This window comes from Oncorhynchus kisutch, linkage group LG11, assembly GCF_002021735.2.
Source record: "Oncorhynchus kisutch isolate 150728-3 linkage group LG11, Okis_V2, whole genome shotgun sequence".
NCBI lineage: Eukaryota > Metazoa > Chordata > Actinopteri > Salmoniformes > Salmonidae > Oncorhynchus > Oncorhynchus kisutch.
In genome coordinates, this window is record NC_034184.2 from 47,897,709 (window position 1) to 47,921,149 (window position 23,441).

Consider the following 23,441-nt stretch of genomic DNA (forward strand, 5'->3'; position numbering starts at 1 on the left):
TCAAAGCACGACCACTCCACTGAATTAGAAGCCCCACTCCACTGAATTAGAAGCCCCTTGTTGAGCCTCTGACACACTAGGGTTAACACAGCAGATTACTGGTGTTGATTAAGTGCTCTCTGTGAACTAGCTGAAGGGGAATTATCATAGAGCCCTGTCAAATATATTGACTAATGATTATATACACATACTGCGTCATTCAACTAAGACATGCAAGCACAAATTTATCAGCATTAATAAACAAAACAAAGATCAAGTATTGTTCAAGGGAGCACTGAAATAAAGGCATGCTGCTGGACCTCTTCTTTGATACTAACACAGTAAATACTACTTAATGAATGCAACAATTACCTGCACCTGAGTGTCTTGTGTTGTAGGTGTTGATTTTCTCCTTTTCAATGCATTGTTTAAGCTTGTCAGTGAAAAGCCTTTATTCACAGTACTAATTAACATTCGAAGAGAAACTCTACTCTGCCCACAAGATCCTACTGCTGCCATCAACCCCCAGTGATTCCACAGGTGATAATATACATCCTTTTCAAGATTTGTTTATTGAAAGTAAAACTGTACATAAGACAATGAGTGTGTGCCATCTCCAACATCTTCAAAGACGAGCATCACATTACACTTAAAACAGTGCAAAGAGCTGTATCAAATACTTCCATTTTAAGATAAACCACATGTAACAAAGGTAAATCTGTGACAGTAACTACCATACATTGATCATTACCACAATGAGACTGGATCGGTTTACATCATCAGAAACTGGAGAGAACACAGGGATGATTTTAATTAACTCCACCTACATCATTTGACATAATTATTGTAACCAAATTCACAACAGTTTCAAAAATGTATCCTAATCAATTGGCTCAGTGACTTGGTACAATGGGTAAGCTAATGCAGATACAGCAGCAACATGGGGAGACTGACACCATCATTTCTGGAGTCACAATGCAATTATTATTTTTATTTTTTTAGAACAGAGAATAAGAACATTGTGAATCATCTTTGGCATGCTTGGTAAATACGATCTGGTTCAAAAACAAAGGCAATAAAATATAAATGTTGTAGAAAATAGACCTTTAAACAATTACCGACATAACCTATTCAGTTATAACCAAAACGTTAGGCCGTCATTGTAAATAAGAATGTGTTAACTGACTTGCCTAGTTCAATTAAATAAAAAATACTCCTATTTTGTATGCTAACAAGCTTGGTTGCCGTTTCATTCCCATTGAGAAAGAAATTGTTATACAGGACATATTTTATCCTGTAAGTTCCAGATAAACCATTGCTTAAAGTTGCCTAAACATCAAAAATAGAATGAAATGCATACCTAATTGGGCATGTGCCACTGTAGAACTTTCTTAAATTCAAGAGGAAATGTTCCCACTTCCCAGACCCTAGTCTTTCATTACAGACGTTAACATATCTGACTGATACAAAGTGACACAATTTGTTCCTATCCAAACAACTGTCAATATTAATTACACAGACCAGACAGACAAAAATCAAGTGTTCTACACAACAACATATGAGGAATAGCAGCAGACTGTCATAGTTACTGAATCAGATCAATCAGACCAATAACAGATCAGGGAGGTCCAGGTTAGAGTTATGTTCATTAGGCACAAAGTGGAAGAAAACGGACAAACAGAGGAACCACCTGTATTTGTCCAATCAGAAACACTCCTTTTGTTTTCCATTGTAATTCATGTTTTCCGCGGCATATCCTAATGAACATGACCCATAATTGACACAGTATGTGGTCAAACTAGGAATCATGCCCCATCCACCTGGTTAATGGCAACTTGAATATCCCAACAAAGCAGAGCAGAAGGCACACTTTAATGGAGAAAATGAGAACAAATACATTAAACTACATAATACCTTAACAATAAAGAAGATGGATTCATCACCAAAAGCGGACAGAATCATTATGCACCATTATGAATTCACTGTGCTTTTCAAAAAAGAGGCAAAGAAAGCAGTGTCCACTACGACTCTTGTGGGTCAAAAACGAGCCCATGCTTATGCTCACCCACTGCACTCGGCATCAGAGAATCTTAATCGTTCAGTGTTTTGTGAATTTGGGTTGAGCCAGGTCGATGACTGTCTGAGCACCTGCAAAAAACAACAAAACAGGTATTCATATTTTTTTACATATTTTTCAATAGGCCAATTATAAGTCATATGCAAATGAAGTGACATTTTTCCTATTCAAAAGCAAGCAATGTATGTATGAATCATCCTTACTCTATGCAGACTCCTCGCTGGCTCTCTTGCGAGACTGGTCACCTCTGCAAAATAAAACGAAGCATCGTCAAAAACCAGGGTTGTGTTCATTAGGCACAAAACACAAGAAAACGGTCCAAAACGGGGATGTACAATCTGAACTTGTCGAATAAGAAACGCTCACTAACGTTTTCCTAAAGGACACTACCCTGGGAGAAGTATTATTATTATTTTTGCTAAACTCTGCCTTATAACACTAACCTGGGAAAGCCATTCAGAGAGAGCTCCATTTGTAGTTTCTGGTCATGAGCAGCATAGTCAGAGAGCTGGGATTCCACTGTCGGCGGGTTGATTTGAGGAATGAATCCAGAGAAGAGAGCTGGGGCTAAATGTGCCCAATCTGAAACAGGTAGCCAATAGTCATTATAATGGATGTCATAACACTTACAGGGCAGGTGTTTTATAGTGAATGTTTACCTCTCCAACTTCAAGTCGAAGTAGTGCAAATCAGAGTAATCTATATTTCTCACAGTTTTGATTAGTGCTACACTCGTGTTTGACAGTTACATTAGTTAAACATTTCACTAGTGGATGTAACTATTTAGGTAGCAGCATGCCTTGTGGAATTTTTAAAAAAGACAGAAAGGAAAGGGCACCTGGCCGAAGAGTATACAGGCCTTTCACGACACTGGCCATTGTTGAAGGTCTGACTTGAAAAGGCATGGAATGGGCTTCGAGGAGAAGAGCTAAAGGAAAACAGAAGAAAATAAAATAATAATTAAGCATCAACACAATTTTACAAGATGAGTAATAAGCTAGATATTTTGGGTTTGGCCTGCAGTTGACCAGTCCACTGTACTCACGTATCAGCGTGTTCACATGTTTTTCTGCAACATGATCAGTAAAAAGCTTCATGAGATCTTCTCGCAGGTGTCGGTTTAGCTTCGTTTCAATGTAGAACTTATTCTTAGAAATGAAGAAGAAAAAATGCTCATATGTAGGGTTGCACATTTTGGGGAAATGGAGGTAGAAACTTTCCGTGGGAATTAACTGAAATAAATGGGAATTAACGGGAAAATATGGGAATGAAAATGAATGCCGTTTAAATGTAGATGTTTTTTGCATTGGATATATTTACCATATCATATGAGAGACAAACATAAACCTTTTACCTTTATCATAAGTAGACAATGGCAAATGATTCAATCCTTCCAATAGAAATAAAAAAAACAATTTAGTTACGAATTGAACTTTAATTAAATGAGTTGACTCTTCACATGGGATGATTTCACTGAACAACAAAAGAAAGAGAATACTGAATTATCCACTGCATCTCCCAAAAACATTCTCAGACCCACTGGCTCCAGGTCATCTACAAGTCCATGCTAGGTAAAGCTCCGCCTTATCTCAGTTCACTGGTCACGATGGCAACACCCACCCGTAGCACGCGCTCCAGCAGGTGTATCTCACTGATCATCCCTAAAGCCAACACCTCATTTGGCTGCCTTTCGTTCCAGTTCTCTGCTGCCTGTGACTGGAACGAATTGCAAAAATCGCTGAAGTTGGAGACTTTTATCTCCCTCACCAATTTCAAACATCTGCTATCTGAGCAGCTAACCGATCGCTGCAGCTGTACATAGTCTATTGGTAAATAGCCTACCCTTTTTCACCTACCTCATCCCCATACTGTTTTTATTTATTTACTTTTCTGCTCTTTTGCACACCAATATCTCTACCTGTACATGACCATCTGATCATTTATCACTCCAGTGTTAATTTGCAAAATTGTAATTAATCGCCTACCTCCTCATGCCTTTTGCACACAATGTATTTAGACTCTCTTTTTTTTCTACTGTGTAATTGACTTGTTAATTGTTTACTCCATGTGTAACTCTGTGTTGTCTGTTCACACTGCTATGCTTTATCTGCAAATGAGAACTTGTTCTCAACTAGCCTACCTGGTTAAATAAAGGTGAAATTAAAAAAATAAAAACATACATCTGTAAAATGATAGTCCAGAAACTAAAGCATTGGTTGTCTTCCTCTCAGGCTTCCATGTCTTCTCCCTGGACCTCCTCAATGTCCACCTCTTGAAAATCAGACTGAGGGCTCATCTACTCTGTCACGTTCAAAAAGCCTCATATTTGCCCAGATGGCCACCAATGTTTCAACCCTTTTATTGGTCAGCCTGTTGCATGCTTTGGTGTGTGTGTTCCCTAACAGGGACCAATTGCGCTCTGATGCGGCTGATGTTGGTAGAATTTGGAGGTTGATTTCGGCAACAGGGGAAAGAGCCTCAGATCCACAAAGTCCCTTCCACCAGGTGGCTGATGAGATATGTTGGCATGACTGCCATATTGCATCTCCATCCCAATGCCCTTGCTTGGAAGTGTACTGTACTTCACCAGACTGCCAAGAACCATGCCCTTATCCAGGCCAAGGTGGCGAGACACAGTAGTGAGGACACCATAGGCCTGGTTGATCTCAGCACCAGACAGGATGTTCTTGCAAGCATACTTGGGGTCCAACATGTACTCTGCGGCGTGTATGGGCTTCAGGTAGAATTCTTCACACATTTTTAAATGTATTTCAGAATTGCAGTTTCCTCTGCTTGGAGCAACAGTGAAGTGGGCAGGGCAGTACGGATTTCTTCTCTTACATCTGCAAGCAGAGTCTGAACATCAGACAGGATGGCATTGTCTCCCTCAATCCGTGCAATGGCTAGTGCTATAGGTTTCAAGCTACTTACCACTCCCTCCCAAAATACATAATCCAGGAGGATCCTCGGCAGACTGATATGGCCATTTCTTGGAGAGACTCCTTCTCCTCCAGGGGACTTTCAAACATGATGACAACACCACCCCAATGGGTGATGCTGGGCAGCTTCAATGTGGTGCTCTTATTCATCTCACTTTGCTTGGTGAGGTAGATTGCTGCTATAACTTGATGACCCTTCATATACCTAACCCTTTCCTTGGCTCTCTCGTAGAGTGTATCCATTGTTTTCAGTGCCATGGTATCCTGGAGGAGCAGATTCAATGCATGAGCAGCACAGCCAATGGGTGTGATGTGAGGGTAGGACTCCTCCATTTTAGACCAAGCAGCCTTCATGTTCGCAGCATTGTCTGTCACTAGTGCAAATACCTTCTGTAGTCCAAGGTCATTGATGACTGCCTTCAGCTCATCTGCAATGTAGGGGCCGGTGTGTCTGTTGTCCCTTGTGTCTGTGCTCTACTGGTTGAGGGGACGAGATGATGTAGTTAATTATTCCTTGCCCACAAACAATCGACCACCCTTCAGAGATGATTGCAATAGTCTGCTTTCTCTATGATTTGCTTGACCTTCACTTGAACTCTGTTGAACTCTGCATCCAGCAAATGCGTAGATAAAGCATGTCTGGTTGGAGGGGTGTATGCTGGGCAAAGAACATTCATAAATCTTTTCCAATAGACATTGCCTGTGAGCATCATAGGTGAACCAGTTGCATACACAGCTCTCTTTCTCTGACTACGTTCCTCCATTGAGGAAAACTTCTGATTCCAGGAGGACATAAGCTGTTGCTATCGATAAGGTGTCCGATTCATCATTTTCACCTTGAATAGAAGTAGAGGGACTTTTGTCAGAGGTTGCTTGTTGTGAGCCATGAGGGAACTTTATGCACTTGGCCAGATGATTCTGCACCTTTGTTGCATTCATCACATATGATTTGGCACAGTATTCGCAAATGTACATAGCTTTCCTTCTACATTAGCTGCAGTGAAATGTCTCTACACATCAGATAGTGCCCGTGGCCTTTTCCTGTAAAGATTAGAAAAAATTAAGTAAAAATACATTTAAATTCCATGTACAGGTAAATAGTTAAGCAGTTAGACTAAACAACTCCTTTGTAAGATACCCGTTTTAAAATGAAACATATGGAAACAGGTGAATTAACACTCCCCAGTTAGCAGGCTGAAGCAAGCTAAAACCCACATGGTAGCAAAACTAACTAGCAGAAATTGGTAAGTTAGAAATGATTTATACACACTTTGCAGTAGGCTACTATTTACAAGTTAACAAAGAAATCATATCATATAAAATATAATCACCCCACCCAGTATTGTAATCAAAACTTACCAGAAAGCATGCAGTCCTTGGCTCAGACAGTGTAGTAGTGTGGGCTCAATAGCATTTAATTAGTGTGCAAGTTCTTGAGAATCAAGATCCATGTGATGTGATGGAAGAATGCAATGTGCATGCAGAGGGTTGCAATTCAATTGAATTGGGGATAGTTTAACCAAAATATGCCACAAGACCTAGAATTGCCTTGTGTATCCCACAAAAATGTTTCACTGTTATAAGCTAACTTTTTTGATGACTTTAAGCTAAATTCCCAGGCTTAACTTCATGGAAAATGTCCAGAAAAATTCAGCAAATTTACCTGGAAAGATTCTGACCCTTTGCAACCCTACTTGTATGAAAGGAGTATATGATTAAGGTCTGCCCTGCGTATTGACGGAGTAGGCTTTATCTGTATCTGGGAAACAGGCCCAAAAATATTTAATGGAAGGAATATTCAAAGGATGAGCACTTCATCAGGATACATACCATGTAGATGAATACAGGAACTATGCATTGAAGAGCATCTGTGTACTGAGTCAGAGCAATGTTAAAATGCTCAATGAAATTCCCTGGTGGAACAATCTTGAAAAAATAGAATAAATGATCAGTGTTAATTTACTTTTCAGGTATTTACACAACAACAACAAAAATGCAGTGAAAGGGGCATACTATCTGTACAATAAGAAACACTCGTTTTTGTTTTCCATTGTAAATCTTTGAACAAGAACCAGGTTCTGTTTTCACTTACTTGTAAATCAGATGAGACTTGTTGAAGATGGGTAGTAATCTTCAGCATCAAGTCTTTGTACAGTAGCTCTGAGTGCTGTTGACAAACACACTTGTACACATAACTGAAAAAGGGAAAGGAAAATTACCATTAAAACTTTAACAAATGTGACCGGCCGGCTCGATCTTATGAGCAAAATTTGAAATGCTGTTTTTTACATTGGATAAAAGTAGCAACTCAGAGCTAGAAATTGGTATATCATACAATACAGTTGAGGAACAATGGGAAAGTCATTCTGCTTTCAAAGTTGATAAACCTTTGAGAAAATTGTCTTGAATGTTTTGGTACACCTACTGGAGAGCTCTTTTTTGTCTACACCCATTCAGCATCGTTTACACCCTCTATAGCCTTAGCTCCACCCATCTCTTTAAGGATTCACATATGAGGCCATGTGCTAAACAAACAAATATTTCAAGACACTCGTAAACGCAGAGCGTTGTCAGATTGTCAGTTCGTAAATGCAGAATGTTCAGAGAGCACACTGGATGTTCTGGCCGAGGAGTAGGGTTGATCTGAGCGTTCTGACCTAACAGCAGCATTCAAGCACCAAACATAATTGGCTAACGTTGGCTAGCTACTTCCAAACCCAAATGAGAGAACAGCTACTCTGACCATTTTACTCACCCTAGCAGAGCTGGTTAGCCTGTTTTTATGTTATCCAGAGCATTGATAACTGCAACTGTACTGCTAACAATTTAAAATCAGGCTTTTTTTTGCCAATGTTTACTGACACCAGACATATTCAAGGGGTGTTGAGTGTACGTAAATCTGTCAGTTATTCTGCGCTCTGGCATACTCAGACGAGAGTGCTCTGAAATCAGAGTAGATAGCCAGAGCGAATTTACCAGCTGTGTCTATCGACAGTTGACTCAGTGACATCATTAACATTCTATTGAAATGGTTACTTGCACATTGGAGTCTTTTGTTTAGACATTTAGCTTGCTAGCTAAACAATGAACCATAATCCCACCTCCTAATGTCACTACCCTGTATGAATCTGCATGTAGCTAACCAACCAGGTTCAATGTTAGCTAGCTAACATTAGGCTATAACTAGCAATGTAAATGGCTCTGCAATACAAATAATAACAATAACTACACAGAACATACACAATGTTAGGTAGTGAGCCAGCCAGCTAACATTAGTTAGCTAGCTAACAGTACACTAACTTGAAATTAAAAGACTTTGACAAAATTAGAAATGTGTCATATCTGAAAATGTAGCTAGCAAGACTATTTTACCGGCATACGTGGATGGACGCTTCTCCCATTTTATACATCTGCATATTTGAAATCAAATGCCAGAATTTTATCCATCTCCTTAGCTATCACTCCAATTCCAAAACATGGTCCTCCAGAAAGTAGAAAGCAACACTTATGCAGTTCTTCTACGTGATATTTTATTTTATTTTAAAGCTGCGTTAGAAAGAATTACCTACATATACTGACCAGCTCATGTTATTGACAGAAGCATGCTACATGGCAGAACAGTCCAAAACTCATCTCTCGGCATGTCCAGCCCACTCATTATCTCAGCCAGTCATGGCTAGTGGGAAGGTTTCCGACTTTTTCTGTGGCTAATCTAACTAGGCCTGTAATTTAACAATTGTATTTGTATTTACAGATGGTATCCATGTTTGTTATTAAGGCACATGAAAGGTCACAAGTTCTACAAGGCATTTCTGGCCAAAAATATATTTAGATTTTTTTTTTAAACTACATTTACGTTCAAATGGCTTTCCTGTGAAGTAGTGATGCGCGACATATGCTTAGTTTCCTGAAACGAGTCACAAATGGCAATATCTCCCCTCAGAATTCTCACACATAAGTAGTACAGCAGTTCCATGTCTTAATTTCTTTCAAAGCTACATAAGATATCAATACAGTCAGACAGTTTGTGTCTCACCTGTATATCTGCTCATATGAAATGGAGATGTGGTCCATGGGGTTTTGTATCAGCAGGTGGTCAATGGCTTTCTCCAGGTTCGGCCAGTATGTGGTTCTATAGTCCTCTTCGGTCATTGCATTCATTACTGAACCACAAAATGATAAAGATTAGGTTATTTTCATAACAACACGAGCCCTAGCTCTGCCCTGACATGACAATAAAATGAATTCCAAACAAGGACTGTCCGACTGAACAGTACAAGGGTCATTAGCTAAGGAATGCTCAACTCTGTTCTCCATATATCGAGGCGGAGTTGAGCTTTAATAACTGGTTGTGGGATTTGATAGCAACAACATTTAGTCAAATTCAGCCAATTCCTCTAAAAATGTCAAATCTGAAAACGCTTCAGCAGGGTGCTGAAATTCATACTTCTAATAAAAACATATTTAATACAACCACCAAATATTTCCTCATTTGTGTTGCTCAGCGCATGTGCCAATTTAGCTGAGGAACCCTTAACTCCTTTGTCTTATATTTAGGCGGAGATTAGTTTTAATTACTGGTCACAGGATTTTGCTAGCAACAACTTTGAGTCATCAGTTGATTCTTGTAAAAATGTCAATTCTAAACACACTTCGCTATCTATCGTTGTCCTGTACAACTGCAGTGCATCCACAGTGTGGTGAAATTCAAACTTCGAATAAAACTTTTATCGAATACAACCACCGAATGTTTCCTCGTTGCTCGTACTACGTAAGCCGAGATTCAATTGGGTCCGTGCAATCCGGTATCCTTGGGACGTCTCTACCCTAAACCTAACCCGTACCTTAACATTAACCATAACCCTTACCGTAACCACTTAAACATTTAAACTTCAATGGGGTAGGGACATCAAGGATCCCGGATAGCACGGACCCAATTGAATCTCAACAAGGAAAAAGTTGGTGGTTGTATTCGCTAAAAGTTTATATTAAAACTTGGGATTTCTGCACCATGAGGAAGGACCACAGTTGTACAGGTCAAATATAGGTAAAGGTAAGAATTTACTGATGGTGACTCAATGTTGTTGCTAGCAAATCCTACGACCAGTTATTGAAACTCAACTAAGCCTCTATATAAGAGAACGGAGTTAAAGGTTCCTATTTTTTTAAGTAAATACCACAAACTCATGTCGGGAAAAGAAAAAGGCGAAACTAATCTTTGCCCGTTCTGATAAAAACCTTAGGGCATCTAGCCTCGGGGGATGCCTTGCTTGACTACACCCTCCTTCCTTGCTCCTGGCCTGCCCCTTCCACCAATCCAATTGTTTCTTATGGACAGAAAAGAGCAGAAGCTCTGAGTTGTCCGATCATGTCCATTGTCCACTGAGCGGTTCCTCAGCTAGTGCCAATTGAATCTCATCGTACGTAGTACGAGCAACACAAATTAGGAAAAAGTCAGTGGTTGTATTCAACAAAACTTTATTAAAGTATGAATTTCAGCTCCCAGTACAGACCACAGTTCTTCAGGTCAATCATAGGTAAGGCATTATCAGAATTTACAAGTACTGACTGAAGGTTTCTATTGCCCCAGGTTTATTCGACAAAAGCAATGTGGCAATTTTTTTTTTTGCAACATGGGTAATTGAAACGGCAGATATAGGAGCCATTTTCTACAGACAAACAACATTTTATCCATGGGACAGGGGTGTTTTTTCTTTTGTCTAACTTACTTTATTGTGAAAAATGATGGAAACTGTTTTTCTAATAAATGATGATTGCCGAATACTTTTCAAGGTACACGGGGCACATGACGTAACTATAAGCTCTACTCCACATTTAAAGATGCACTATGAAGAGGTGCCAAGATGGAGGCTTGAACAGACGCTTTTTTACCGAGCTCCATACCAAACTTCAGAAAGATTGTGAAAAAAAACAAGTTTACAGTCATTACTATTACTGTTTTTATTTGTTCAAGATATAAGACCTTTCCTGTGACTGCAAAAATTATTTGATCATTTATTTCGGCATGTCCAAGCAAAGTTGTGACAAAAAAAGAAAGGAAGAAGTTAGCCGTTCTATTGCTAATCAACAAGAGAGAAACGTGCTTATAGACAACTGCCATAACTACGCTTGGCCTATGGATAATATCATGCTTTCGAATGCTGTTGAAGATTACGAATTCCCCTCTTTACCGGTTACTCCGTGCAAACCTCCACCCTCCAAAAAACCCAACATGCACTCTGACATCGTGGCTACCCTCTCCTTACTCATCAACTCCAGGTCTGACGCCATTGAGAAAAATGTTAGGCGAGAACAGCATGGTTATCGAAGGCTTGAAAAAGACTTGAGTTCGCATGTGGTGAAATCAAGGATGTGAAAATGAAAGTGGCAAAAGTTGAAAAAAGTGTGGAAAAGGTGGAAAATAATTACAATGTCTACCATAGACGTCTCAATGATCTGGAACAATACACAAGAAGATGGAACCTGAGACTCTACGGCTTGCAAGAGGTGGAGAACGAAGATGTGCATGGAGAGGCTATCCGCCTCTGCCAAGAAGTTATGCCTGCAGAGAATAACAAAGTTGGTGATACCATCGACGTCGTGCATCGCCTCAGCAAGAAGCAACAGCAAAATGATTCAAGACCAAGGGGTATCATCATCCTCTTCACAGACAGATTATACAGGGATGCTGTCTGGAAAGCATCTAGGAAGAACTCCTTCCTTCAGAGCCATGGTATGCGTTTCACCGAGCATCTCAGCCCGGAGGACATAGAAAGAAGGAACAGGTTGTGGCCAACGATCAACATAGCACAAAGTGAGGGAAAGGCTGCTCACTTCGTCAGATAACGAGGCTTCCTCAATGGTTCAGAAATCCATATTCCTCTCTAAAATCTCACCAGATGGTACAGATTGATGGTTTCAGCCATGGTATTCTCATTTTCTTTATATTGCTTACCTAACAAGCATCAGGTGACTATTTTTCGGAATACTCAGGTACTTCAATTTATTAGTTTGTTCTTGTATGACCACAAGACCTATTTTGTTTACAAACTTTACAAAGAAGACTGAAAGCTGTATTTATTTTTTAACTAAGATACTGTTTTAAAGGGCATACAGGTCTACTCTGACTTTACACGGTTATTGTTCTATTGAGTTATTAATACTTAATTCCAAGTGAAAAAGGTCTTAGGAACATGTATATGTAAAACATTTTTTATTCAAATGTTTTATGATCCGTTTTTATATGCACCCTTTTATTTAAATTATTATTTTGTATTTTATTTCTCAGAATAGTTCCTGATTACACTAAAGAGGGTTTTTAGTATCTCTTACTACAAGAACCCTTGGTTTGGTCTTGAACATAATTTTCAGTTGAGTTGAATTTCAAAGCCGGACAACATCTAGCTCAAAGTTTATGGTTTAAGCTATTTTCACTTTAAGTTGACTTAAATGGTGCAGATCTCGGTTCCTTATCGTTTACTGCTCCTATGTCTTTGACTCATCCTACTACAGTTTATACTTTTATATAATATTTGTTGTTTTGTCTTGGTCTATAGTTTCTCTTAATGCTAGGGGTTACGAAACAAGGTGAAGCGCAAGGCCTTATTTTTATTTGCGAAACAATTTCGAACACATTTTTGCTTTTTTCAAGATTCTCACTCAATTTCGGCTGATGCCAACTTCTGGAGGTCGCAGTGGGGCAACAATATTTGGCTTTCCCATGGATCTGAACATTCCACTGGTGTTACTACAATGAAAATTACCTTTGGTGGTAATATTATACACTCGGAATGTGACCCCTTTGGTCACTTTGTCTTGTGATCTGTTACAATGACATTACGCTCATTACTGTACACTTCTACGGGTACAACACCAAACATGAGAATGATGAATTGCTTGAATCTATAGATATACTTCATTGGGTATCTACATTTCCCAATTCGTTATTATTGATAGGAGGGGACTTTAACATTACTATAGATAATTCAACTGATAGATGGTCCCCAGGTAGGCCAACCAATCAGAATATGGGTTTAATACTTTTTATGGAAAAGTTTGATCTTACTGATATATGGAGAGAGAGGTTTCCGGCCGACAGATAATTCACTTGGAGTAACAAAACAGGTTCCAGAAAATCCAGAATATATTTTTGGCTTATATCCAAATGTATTGATAGTGAGTGTGTTACTACAAATATTTGTACTACTCCCCTCACAGACCATAGGGCCATTTACATTGATAAAATATTTACCCCTGATTACTAACCTTGGTAGAGCATCCTACTGGAAGCTAAATAGCTCATCATTAAATAATGATATGGTTCAATTTGAGGTTAAAGATCTGCTCTCACAATTTTGGGAAAGGGCTTGTGAAGAAAAATCTTATTGCAAGAACTGGGAGCTCTTTAAATTTGAGGTGTCCAAATACCTTAGAAAATATAGTAGTAATCTTGCTAAGACCAGAAGAGCTGAGGAGGAAAAGGTGATCATTAAGATAACCCCTTTCTCAGAGGTCCCCAGCCGGCCTCTCGGGGGAGGAGAAGATGGAACTAATTGAGTTACAAAATAAACTGGATAATATATATAGATTAAAAGCAGAATGAGCCTTTATTAGAACTAGGAAAAAATGGATTGAGGGACAAAATAATTAATCCTATTTCTTTAGACGTGAGAAATTTCACTCTAAAAATAACACTATCCATAAGTTAAACATTGATGGTGTTATTACAGATGACCAAAAATGAATCGCTAAATACTGTAGCAATTTTTACAGAAAATTGTATAGCTCTACATACTGTCAGGAATCCACAGATGTGTTTTTTAACTCACTGAATAATGTTCACTCTATCAGTGATATAGAATCTAAACAGTGTGATGAACCCATCAAAGTTGAAGAGATTATAGAGTCTATCAAACATCTAAACAATTAATCACCAGGTGTTGATGGAATTACATCAGAATTTTACTAATTATTTTCTGAACAAGTAGCTCCCTTCCTATTTGAAGTGTTTTTAGAGAGTATTAAAAACAATGTTCTCCCTCCTACAATGAGTCAGGGGTTAATAACACTGATACCTACCTAAAAAAAGAAGTGCTGCTCATCGATAACTGGCGTCCAATTTGTCTTCTTAATAATGACTATAAGATATTAGCCTTATTACTTGCAAAAATAATTAAAGAAGTCTTGGATGCAATCATTCATGAAACACAGTCTGGCTTCATTAGGAACAGACCTATTTCTAACAATGTCAGACTAGTATTAGACATACTTGACTACTCAGACCTAATAACCGAGGATAGCTTCATTATTTTTAGATTTTTATATAAAGCATTTGACACAGTAGAGCATCAGTTCCTCTTCCACTCCCTTGAGAGACTTGGCTTTGGGGATTTCTTTTCTGTAACACTATTTAGACTCTTTATGCAAATATTAACAGCTCTATCAAATTGAAATATGGCACCTCGCCTAGATTTGAGTTAAAGAGAGGAATTAGGCAAGGTTGTCCTCTCTCTCCGTACCTATTTTTATTAATCATTTTTATTCTTACAAATTCTTTAAATAACAGTCCTGTAGAAGGTATTTCCATAGCTGGTAAATAAATTATTATAAGCCAGCTGGCTGACAATACTACACTTTTTCTGAAAGACGCTAACCCCCAAAAAAGTAAGACGCTAATCGATCAATGTGATACAATCCTTTTCCAAAGCGTCTGGTCTATATCTTAACATTAATAAATGTGAACTCATGGCTGTCAAAGATTATGTGACACCTTCATATTATGGTATTCCAGTAAAAGAAGAACTTACATATTTAGGAATAACCATTACAAAGGATCAGAAGTCTAGAGGCTTACTAAATTTTAACCCTCTTATTTAAAAAAATAAGCTATCTATAAAATTAAGCTATCTATCTTATTCTAAAAAATAAACTTATCTATAAAAGGTAGAGTCCTAATAACCAAGGCTGAAGGTATCTTTATATCTTGACAGTAAAATAAGCAAGGAGATAGACCAGATGCTTTTCAACCTTCTGTGGAGAAACCGTACCCATTACATTAGGAAAACTGTTGTAATGAACACTTATGAGAATGGTGGGCTGAAGTTTCTGGACTTTACTACCTTAAATAATACTTTTAAGGTCAATTGGATAAAACCATTTCTAAGAAGACCCACTTCTATCTGGAATTTTATTCCTCATCATATCTTCTCTACTTTTGGTGGCCTGAACTTGTTTTGTTGTTTTGCAATTATAATATTGGCAGAGTTCCAGTGGAAATTTCTACTTTTCATCGGCAGGTTTTCTTGTCATGGTCATTAATTTATAAACACAATTATTTCTCCACACAGATATTATATATGGAATAATCAGGATATATTGTATACAAATACTTCTTTATTTTAAGAATATTGGTTCCCGAAATAATATCCTATTGGTGAGCCAACTGGTAAATGCAGAGGGTCTTTTACTCAGTTTTAAGGAATTCTTATCACTTTACAAGGTCCCTGTAACACCTAAAGATTTTGCAATTGTTTTAGATGCCATTCCCTCAGGTGTTGCTCTATTATTCAGAAACGTGTCAAGACCTGACTCTCAGAGCCTACCTTCTATTGACTCTGCTGACTCATCAGTAGGAAAGATTTGTTTCTCTTTTGGTCCATTCAACAACAGAGCGATACGAACCTTGGTTCAGCAGGATGTTGTATCTATACCTTATGTCATGCCTTATTGGAATGGATTTATTGACATCTGTTGGAAAAAAGTTTCAATGTTGCCACACACATACCTATTTGTTAACAAAATTAAGGAAGTTTCCTTTAAAATTATTCATAAATGTTATCCTGCCAACCATTATATGAAGAAGTTTAAGGGAAAACAACTCAAATGGCTTCTTTTGTAATGACCACCCAGAAACAGTGTTGCATATTTTTTGGCATTGTATTCTTGTAAGAAAACCGTGGCAAGACATCTGTAGATTAATAAATGAACACTTTTATGAAGGTCTTACACTATTGTGGAGAGATGTACTGCTTGGATTCTTTACCTACGATAGGAATAAGCTGAAACATTATGTACTTAATGTCATTATTCTTTTGGCCAAATTTCATATTCACAAATGTCAATTTACAAACAAAAAAACATTTTCTTACCCTACAAAAAGAAATGTAACTGTATTTTAAAAGACAATTAAATACACTCCTAACAAAAAAGCTGTTACACTTATAATTCTATGTATGTCCCTTAAGGTCCTTGTGATATTGTACCCTCTAGCTCAATTGTCCATTGTTTATAATCTATATATACTTGTGTTCCCTCATGTACTCTCTGTATTGATTTGTTGTTAATAAAAAATGTAAAAAATTAAAAAGATTCACTATGAAGAAATCGCTCCGCCATTTCCTGGTTGCTAAAAGTTCCCCTATTTTCAGTTTGTGACAAAACAAGCAAGCACAGTGTAGATAATCATTGCACCATCTAAACCACTGAAATATTTTCCCTTAATTAACCAATAATATTGTACTTTCAGCTGGTGTACAAAGCTGAAAGTAAAAGAACAAAAACTAAACTTAAGGGGAAGCATATTAATATCCAACATAGAATATATCTACTGCTTCTTAGACATGCTTTCAATGAGAATGACAGATCGATAACACATTTCTGAGAATTTTGGTCAAATCCCCAAAACATTACATATTGCAAGTTGAATTCTAAATGCCTACTACATGCAAAATCTACTTTTTCAACTATACAAATAATGTGTCTGTTGTACAACGATTATCCTGACGCCTAAATTGCTTTTATGGTTGGTTGGCAAGTTTCAACATCCAAATATTTCAAATCTACAGGAGTGCAAGTTTCACCATGGCACGAACCGTGCCGATATGTTAGCGTATGAGAATTTAGAACATGGGAAATATTAGTCAATTAATGCATTCTATCCATGCTCGCTTTCGCTGGATACCCGAGACGTGAAACAGATAGGACATACAGGCGATCGCCAATTTATTATTGCACAATTTACCTAAACGGATAATGGAAACACTTCAAACACTACATTTTTATTTGATACCTGATTTTTTCGGGGGGGGTTTTGTTGTTGGTGTGACGTCATTACGTCTAGCTGTTTTTATCGACAATGTAGTTCAATAGAAACGCACCGTGGCAAGCAATTGGCGCATCTGTTTTCAAAATGTCGCCAAATAAATAAATAATAATCACTCCATAAGTTAATGGAAACATACCTAGTGTTGTTGCTAACAAATCTCTTCACCTAATATCAAAACTTCGCCTCGATATAAGAGAACGTAGTTGAGCGTTCCTCAGCTAAAAGGTCATATAGTAAGTAGCCAACTTACTCCACTGACGTTTAGGCCAAAGGCAATGCCATGGAATATTTGCATGACCAACTACATTCCCATCCCATATCAGTAAGTCAAAAACATGATAAACATTAAACACGATGCGTCCAACTTACGAAACTTTGAGGCGCAGTTCAGGGTCAGTTTCCCTGCGATGGAAGCTGGCGATGCACTGTCAGTCTCGCTGGTGTCACTGTTCACGCTGTTAGAGTCTGAATCCACGAACTTTGAACCACTGCTGGAACTGGAACAAATCTTTGCGTGGTTCTCCTGCGCCGCTACATCTCGCGTGCCCAGAACCGGAAAAATTGGTAGTGTCTGGGGTTCATTTGACAGTTCGGTCCTGAGATAGTGAACTTGTCCACTGGTACGGTTTTCACAGTAGTTATGGTTGTGGTCGTCATTTAGACCAGAACTTTCTTCTTCCATGTCCTCCATGCTTTAGCCTTTCAAGTTGTCTAATGAAAATCTTCATGAATTTGAAGTTTGGTTATGAAGAACAATTATGTTTTTAGAGCACCATCGCTTTTGCACCTTGTATATGCTAGCTGCTGTATGGGGAAGTAAATTAAATGTTTTACGACACTTTGCAGCATTTGCTTTTAGGCAGAGCCTTAACTGGCGATCGTCACTAGTTACCACAGCCACAAAGTCAGAAGGCTCACCTACATAAACCAATCAGATGAGCGAGTGTGGTGACGCGTATGCCGGTTTCCGGTTCCTTGGAAAAGACCAAATGACACAGTTTTATAATTGTTAATATTCTTGATGACTTTTGTTTTTTTATGGGAGAATGTGCTGCTCGGATTCCTTAACCATAATAAGGATAAAGAACAAATATTTTACCTCATAAATCTAACTGTACTAATGGAAACTTTCATATTCATAAATGTAAATTCACTAAGAAAAAAACACTCTTACGTGTTTTCTATAAGGAATTCGAGACCATTAAGACCATCCACCATTCTTCTAATAAGAAAGCTGTGAAAACAATCAATATGTGTGTTTCTTTTAAAGGTCTTTGTATAATATATAATTTGTTGCACCCCCTAGCATATGTTATCATTGTCTATCTGTATACTTATTGTATGTATACTGGTTTTTCTAAATAAAAAAGAAAGAAAATAGAAGAAAAAAAAGAAAAGAGAAAAAAAGAAACAAACAATAATGTGTATGAATGCACAACTCCTATGCCGACTGGCTTGCAAGGGCCTTGTCACAGAGTTTAGAAACTGTACTGTCTTTGGGTGGATGAGAAACATGCTTTTATTTTATTTATTGATCCATCAATTACTTGGTTATTTATTAGATAAGGTTAAACCAACCGTTATAAATGCAAAGTGTTAATCAGATGTCTTATTCAAACAGCTGGCCATGATGTTGGGCTCCAAAGTGACGCAGCGGTCTAAGGTACTGCATCTCAGTGCTAGAGGTGTCACTACAGACCCTGGTCTCTTGGCTGTATCACAACCGACCGTGATTGGGAGTCCCATAAGGCAGCGCACAATTGGTCCAGCGTCATTAGGGTTTGGTCGGGGTAGGCCGTCATTGTAAATAAGAATTTGTTCTTAACTGAGTTGTCTAGTTAAATAAAGGTTCAATTAAAAATATATATATATATATTTGCCCTTAGTCAAAGTTACCCAAAATAGGTTTACTCCAATATCTGTGAAGAGAGGCCATCAATGGGTGCCTGGCATCACTGCCTAGATTGGAGAGCTAAGTATGAGAGAGTGGAAGTATTGATGTGTTTGTATTTATCCTTTGATATACTGGCCAGTATCATAATCCATATTTCATCAACTTACATGATCGTTATTCTTAAGTAGTTGTGTGAATGACAGTATGTGATGTAATTTTATTGTATTATCATTTAGTTCTCTTTTTGTGCCTGAGTTGCACCTGTGCCAGAGGGGAAGTGTATTTATTTGGGTGCTATGGGGTGGGCCTTGAAGTCTCCTGGGTTCTGGGCCTGGGAAAATATGTGTGAGGTTGTCTCCGTGAGGAGCACTTCTGTATTGCCATCAGTACCATAGTTTGTTTATTATTTTCAGCCTGAGGGCCACGTAAGAAGCTTAAATCTCCCTTTACTTTTTGCATGATACCACGTGGTCCTGAGTTTCATTCAATACAGTCCAGGCAACGGCCTGTCTGTGACATTTGGTGGCAGTGGTGGGATGAGTTTTCTTACAGTGATAGTGAGTGAGACGGGTGAGTGAGACGGGGAAGGGACCCAAGTGAGGGCTCACAAGTCAAAGTGACAGTGCAGAGAGGCTAAGCAGCAGGTCGGTTTGCAGAAGCTAGATGGGAAGCTACCGTCTCCGTGGCTGGTGCCGAGGGATATTGTGAACCACAGAAAGCACTGAGCTAGGGTGAAACATCTGCATTTTGGAGCTGCCTTACTCAAGAAATCAAAAAAGAGACCAAGTTTGTATGTGGCTTTATTAACTCAATGATTTGTATTCTTTATTTTACATTGTTTGCAAACTAATATGTGACACGTAATAATGCCAAAATAACATGCAAGTGGGGCTCACCTTCCCTGAATGACGGGTCACCACTGCTCCTATCACACTGTAGGCCTACAAAGTTTGGTTCCAAATCACCATTCAAAGTTAGTGGTACTACATATCACCATATGATTGGTTTATATTTATTTATTTGTATGTTTTGCTTCCAGACAAGTCTCCACTGAGCCAGGTGTAGCAGTGGTAAGGTGTTGGGACTCTGCTGTTGGGATAGCTTTATGTAGGCCCGAACAGTTTGCGGGCACTGTTTGTGTAACGGATGTGAAACGGCTAGCTTAGTTAGCGGCGCGCGCTAAATAGCGTTTCAATCGGTGACGTCACTTGCTCTGGGACCTTGAAGTAGTAGTTCCCCTTGCTCTGCAAGGGCCGTGGCTTTTGTGGAGCGATGGGTAACGATGCTTCGTGGGTGACTGTTGTTGATGTGTGCAGAGGGTCCCTGGTTCGCGCCCGGGTATGGGCGAGGGGACGGTCTAAAGTTATACTGTTACATTTGTCACCATTATAGTGCAATGAATGTATTGTTTAGTGTTGTGTTTTATAGTGGCTTTGCTGGCATGCATCTAAAAAAAATATGTTTCAGTTTTCACCACCAAGATTTACATGCTAATGTCACCACTGTAACAGAGGGATGTATTTTCTGAAGGTGAAAGCCAAATCATGGCACATCTGCTCTATTTGGATAGGTGGTGAGAATTCATTGCCTAATTGTCTTTCTTGTCAGGAATATGCTGTGCCGAAGACCATGGCAATAGAGGGGCGGTTATGGCCATTATGGCCATAATGGGTACAGGAGTGGAATGGACATATAAAGGGTGTAGAATGTTTAAATAGTATATTTTCGAGGTTCCCAAGGCTCCAATATTGATACAACACTGTTTGTATAAGCGTTAGGGACTGCTGTACATACGTCACAATTTACAAGCATTTACATACAAACAAACACTCAACCACCGCTATTCCCCCTTCCAGGATGCCTACAAGGCCCTCACTCGCCCTCCCTTCAGAAAATCAGATCATAACTCCATTTTTCTCCTCCCTTCCTATAGGCAGAAACTCAAACAGGAAGTACCCGTGCTAAGGTCTATTCAACGCTGGTCTGACCAATCGGAATCCATGCTTCAAGATTGTTTTGATCACGTGGACTGGGATATGTTCCACGTAGCCTCTGAGAATAACATTGATTTAAACACAGACACAGTGACTGAGTTCATCAGAAAGTGTATAGGGGATGTTGTTCCCACTGTGACTATTAAAACCGTGAATAGATGGCAGCATTCGCACAAAACTGAAAGGGCGAACCATGGCATTTCACCATTGGAAGTTGACTGGGAATATGATCGAATACAAACAGTGTAGATATTCCCACCGTAAGGCAATCAAACAGGCATAACAGAGACAAAGTGGAATCGCAATTCAACGGCTCAGACACGAGACGTATGTGGCAGGGTCAACAGACAATCACAGATCACAAAGAGAAAACCAATCACGTTGCGGACACCAATGTCTTATTCCCGGACAAGCTAAACACCTTCTTCCTCAGCTTTGAGGATAATACAGTTCCACTTACACGGCCCGCTCCCAAGAACCGTGGGCTCTCGTTCTCCGTGGCCAACGTAAGACGTTTAAGCATGTTAACCCTCTTAAGGCTGCCGGCCCAGACAGCATCCCTAGCTGCATTTTCAGAGCATGTGCAGACTAGCCGCCTGGAGTGTTTACGGACATAATCAATCTCTACTCATCCCAGTCTGCTGTCCCCAATTGCTTCAAGATGTCCACGATTGGTTCTGTACCCAAGAAAGCAAAGGTAACTGAACTAAATGACTATCTCCCCATAGCACTCTCTTCTGTCATCATGTGCTTTGAGAGGCTAGTTTAAAAATATATATATTTTACCTTTCTTTAACTAGGCAAGTCAGTTAAGAACAAATTCTTATTTTCAGCCTAGGCACAAAATTCTTATTTTCAGCCTATGGCACAAACCCATAGCTCGGGGGTTTGAACTTGCAACCTTCCGGTTACTAGTCCAATGCTCTAACCACTAGGCTATCCTGCCGTTAAGGAGCACATCACCTCTCCCTTACCAAACACCCTAGACCCACTTCAATTTGCTTGCCACCCCAATAGAGGCACAAACGATGCAATCGTCATCACACTGCACACTGCCCTATCCCATCTGGACAAGAGGAATACCTATGTAAGAATGCTGTTCATTGACTATAGTTCAGCTTTCAACACTATAGTCACTCCAAGCTCATCATTAAGTTCGGGGCACTTGGTCTGAACCCCTTCCTCTGCAACTGGGTCCTGGACTTCCTGACAGGCTTACAGTAGTAGGCCTGATTACCAACAATGATGAGACAGCCTCCAGGGAGGAGGTGAGGGCGCTGGCGGAGTGGTACCAGGAAAATAACCTCTCCCTCAAGTCAACAAAACAAAGGAGCTGATCATGGACTTCAGGACACAGGAGTGGGAGCATGCCCCTGTCCACATCGACGGGACTGCAGTGGAGAAGGTGAAACGCTTCAAGTTCCTCTGCATACACATCACTGACAATCTGAAAAGATCCACCCACACTGGCAGTGTGGTGAAGAAGGCGCAACAGCGCCTCTTCAACCTCAGGAGGATGAATAAATTTGGCTTGGCCCCTAAGATCCTCACAAACGTTTACAGATGCACAATTGAGAGCATCCTGTCTGGCTGTATCATCGCCTGGTACGTCAACTGCACCGCCCCCAAAACCGCAGGGTTCTTCTGTCCAACGCATCACCGGGGTCACACTACCTGCTCTCCAGGACAACTACATCACCCGAGCCACGGCCTGTTCGCCCGTCATCATCCAGAAGGCGAGGTCAGTACAGGTGCATCAAATCTGGGACTGGGAGACTGAAAATCTAATCTACTGTATTTTACTCAATGCCACTCTGACATTGCTCGTCCTAATATTTATAGATTTCTTAATTCCATTCTTTTATTTTTAGATGTGTGTATTGTTGTGAAATTGTTAGGTACTACTGCACTGTTGGAACTAGGAACACAAGCAAGTTGCTACACCCGCAATAACATCTGCTATATATGTGTATGTGACCAATACAATGTGTTCTGCCATGAAACTCTATACACCCCTAGGAAACCATATATTTTAACAAGCCATGTCTGGTCATTGAATCCAAATAAATTATATTTAGTTTTTTTTAAAGCTCAGATTTGTGGATTGGCACAAAATAGATCTTGGATGAATCAGACATATTTGTTCAACCCTATACTCTTGCTAGCCATGGGGTGCTCAATAGCGCCCCCCAAAGGTACAATTTCTCCAAACTTGAATGATTTGTAAAGTCAAGAACATACGTAGGCGAACATTATTTAACATGAAGATTTACTAAGGGACCTTAATTAAATAATGATGCTCCCACATTTCAAGCTTACATATTAAAGACTAAATAAACATTAAGTTAACTTCGTGCTGCATCAGCACATGCCATGTCGGTTTTAATGGAGTGTGGTAAACCGCGTGGTGTGCTGAGATTGACACAAGGACATGGAGGCTTTAGTCGGAAAAAAC

General features: G+C 39.3%; 1 protein-coding gene across 3 annotated transcripts; it reads right to left on the reverse strand.

Moving 5' to 3' along the window:
• Nucleotides 1–530: 530 nt before the first annotated feature.
• LOC109899578 (CDK2-associated and cullin domain-containing protein 1) lies at nt 531–17,930 on the reverse strand. Of its 3 annotated transcripts, none has more exons than XR_004211650.1 (10): nt 17,468–17,930; nt 9,032–9,158; nt 7,088–7,190; nt 6,826–6,921; nt 3,102–3,204; nt 2,895–2,984; nt 2,500–2,638; nt 2,260–2,303; nt 2,045–2,127; nt 531–1,848 (listed from the first exon to the last, which is right to left on the reverse strand). XR_004211650.1 is itself a non-coding variant. In XM_020494929.2 (9 exons), exons 1-8 carry the CDS (start codon nt 17,787–17,789, stop codon nt 2,261–2,263), a joined length of 1,023 nt encoding a protein of 340 aa, XP_020350518.1. In that variant the 5' UTR covers nt 17,790–17,930; the 3' UTR covers nt 531–2,127; nt 2,260. The 3 variants fall into 3 exon arrangements, 1 of the variants encoding a protein (XP_020350518.1); XR_004211651.1 differs by adding an exon at nt 3,411–3,446 and having other exon boundaries at nt 531–2,127; nt 17,468–17,929; XM_020494929.2 differs by having other exon boundaries at nt 531–2,127.
• Between the last annotated feature and the right edge of the window lie 5,511 nt (nt 17,931–23,441).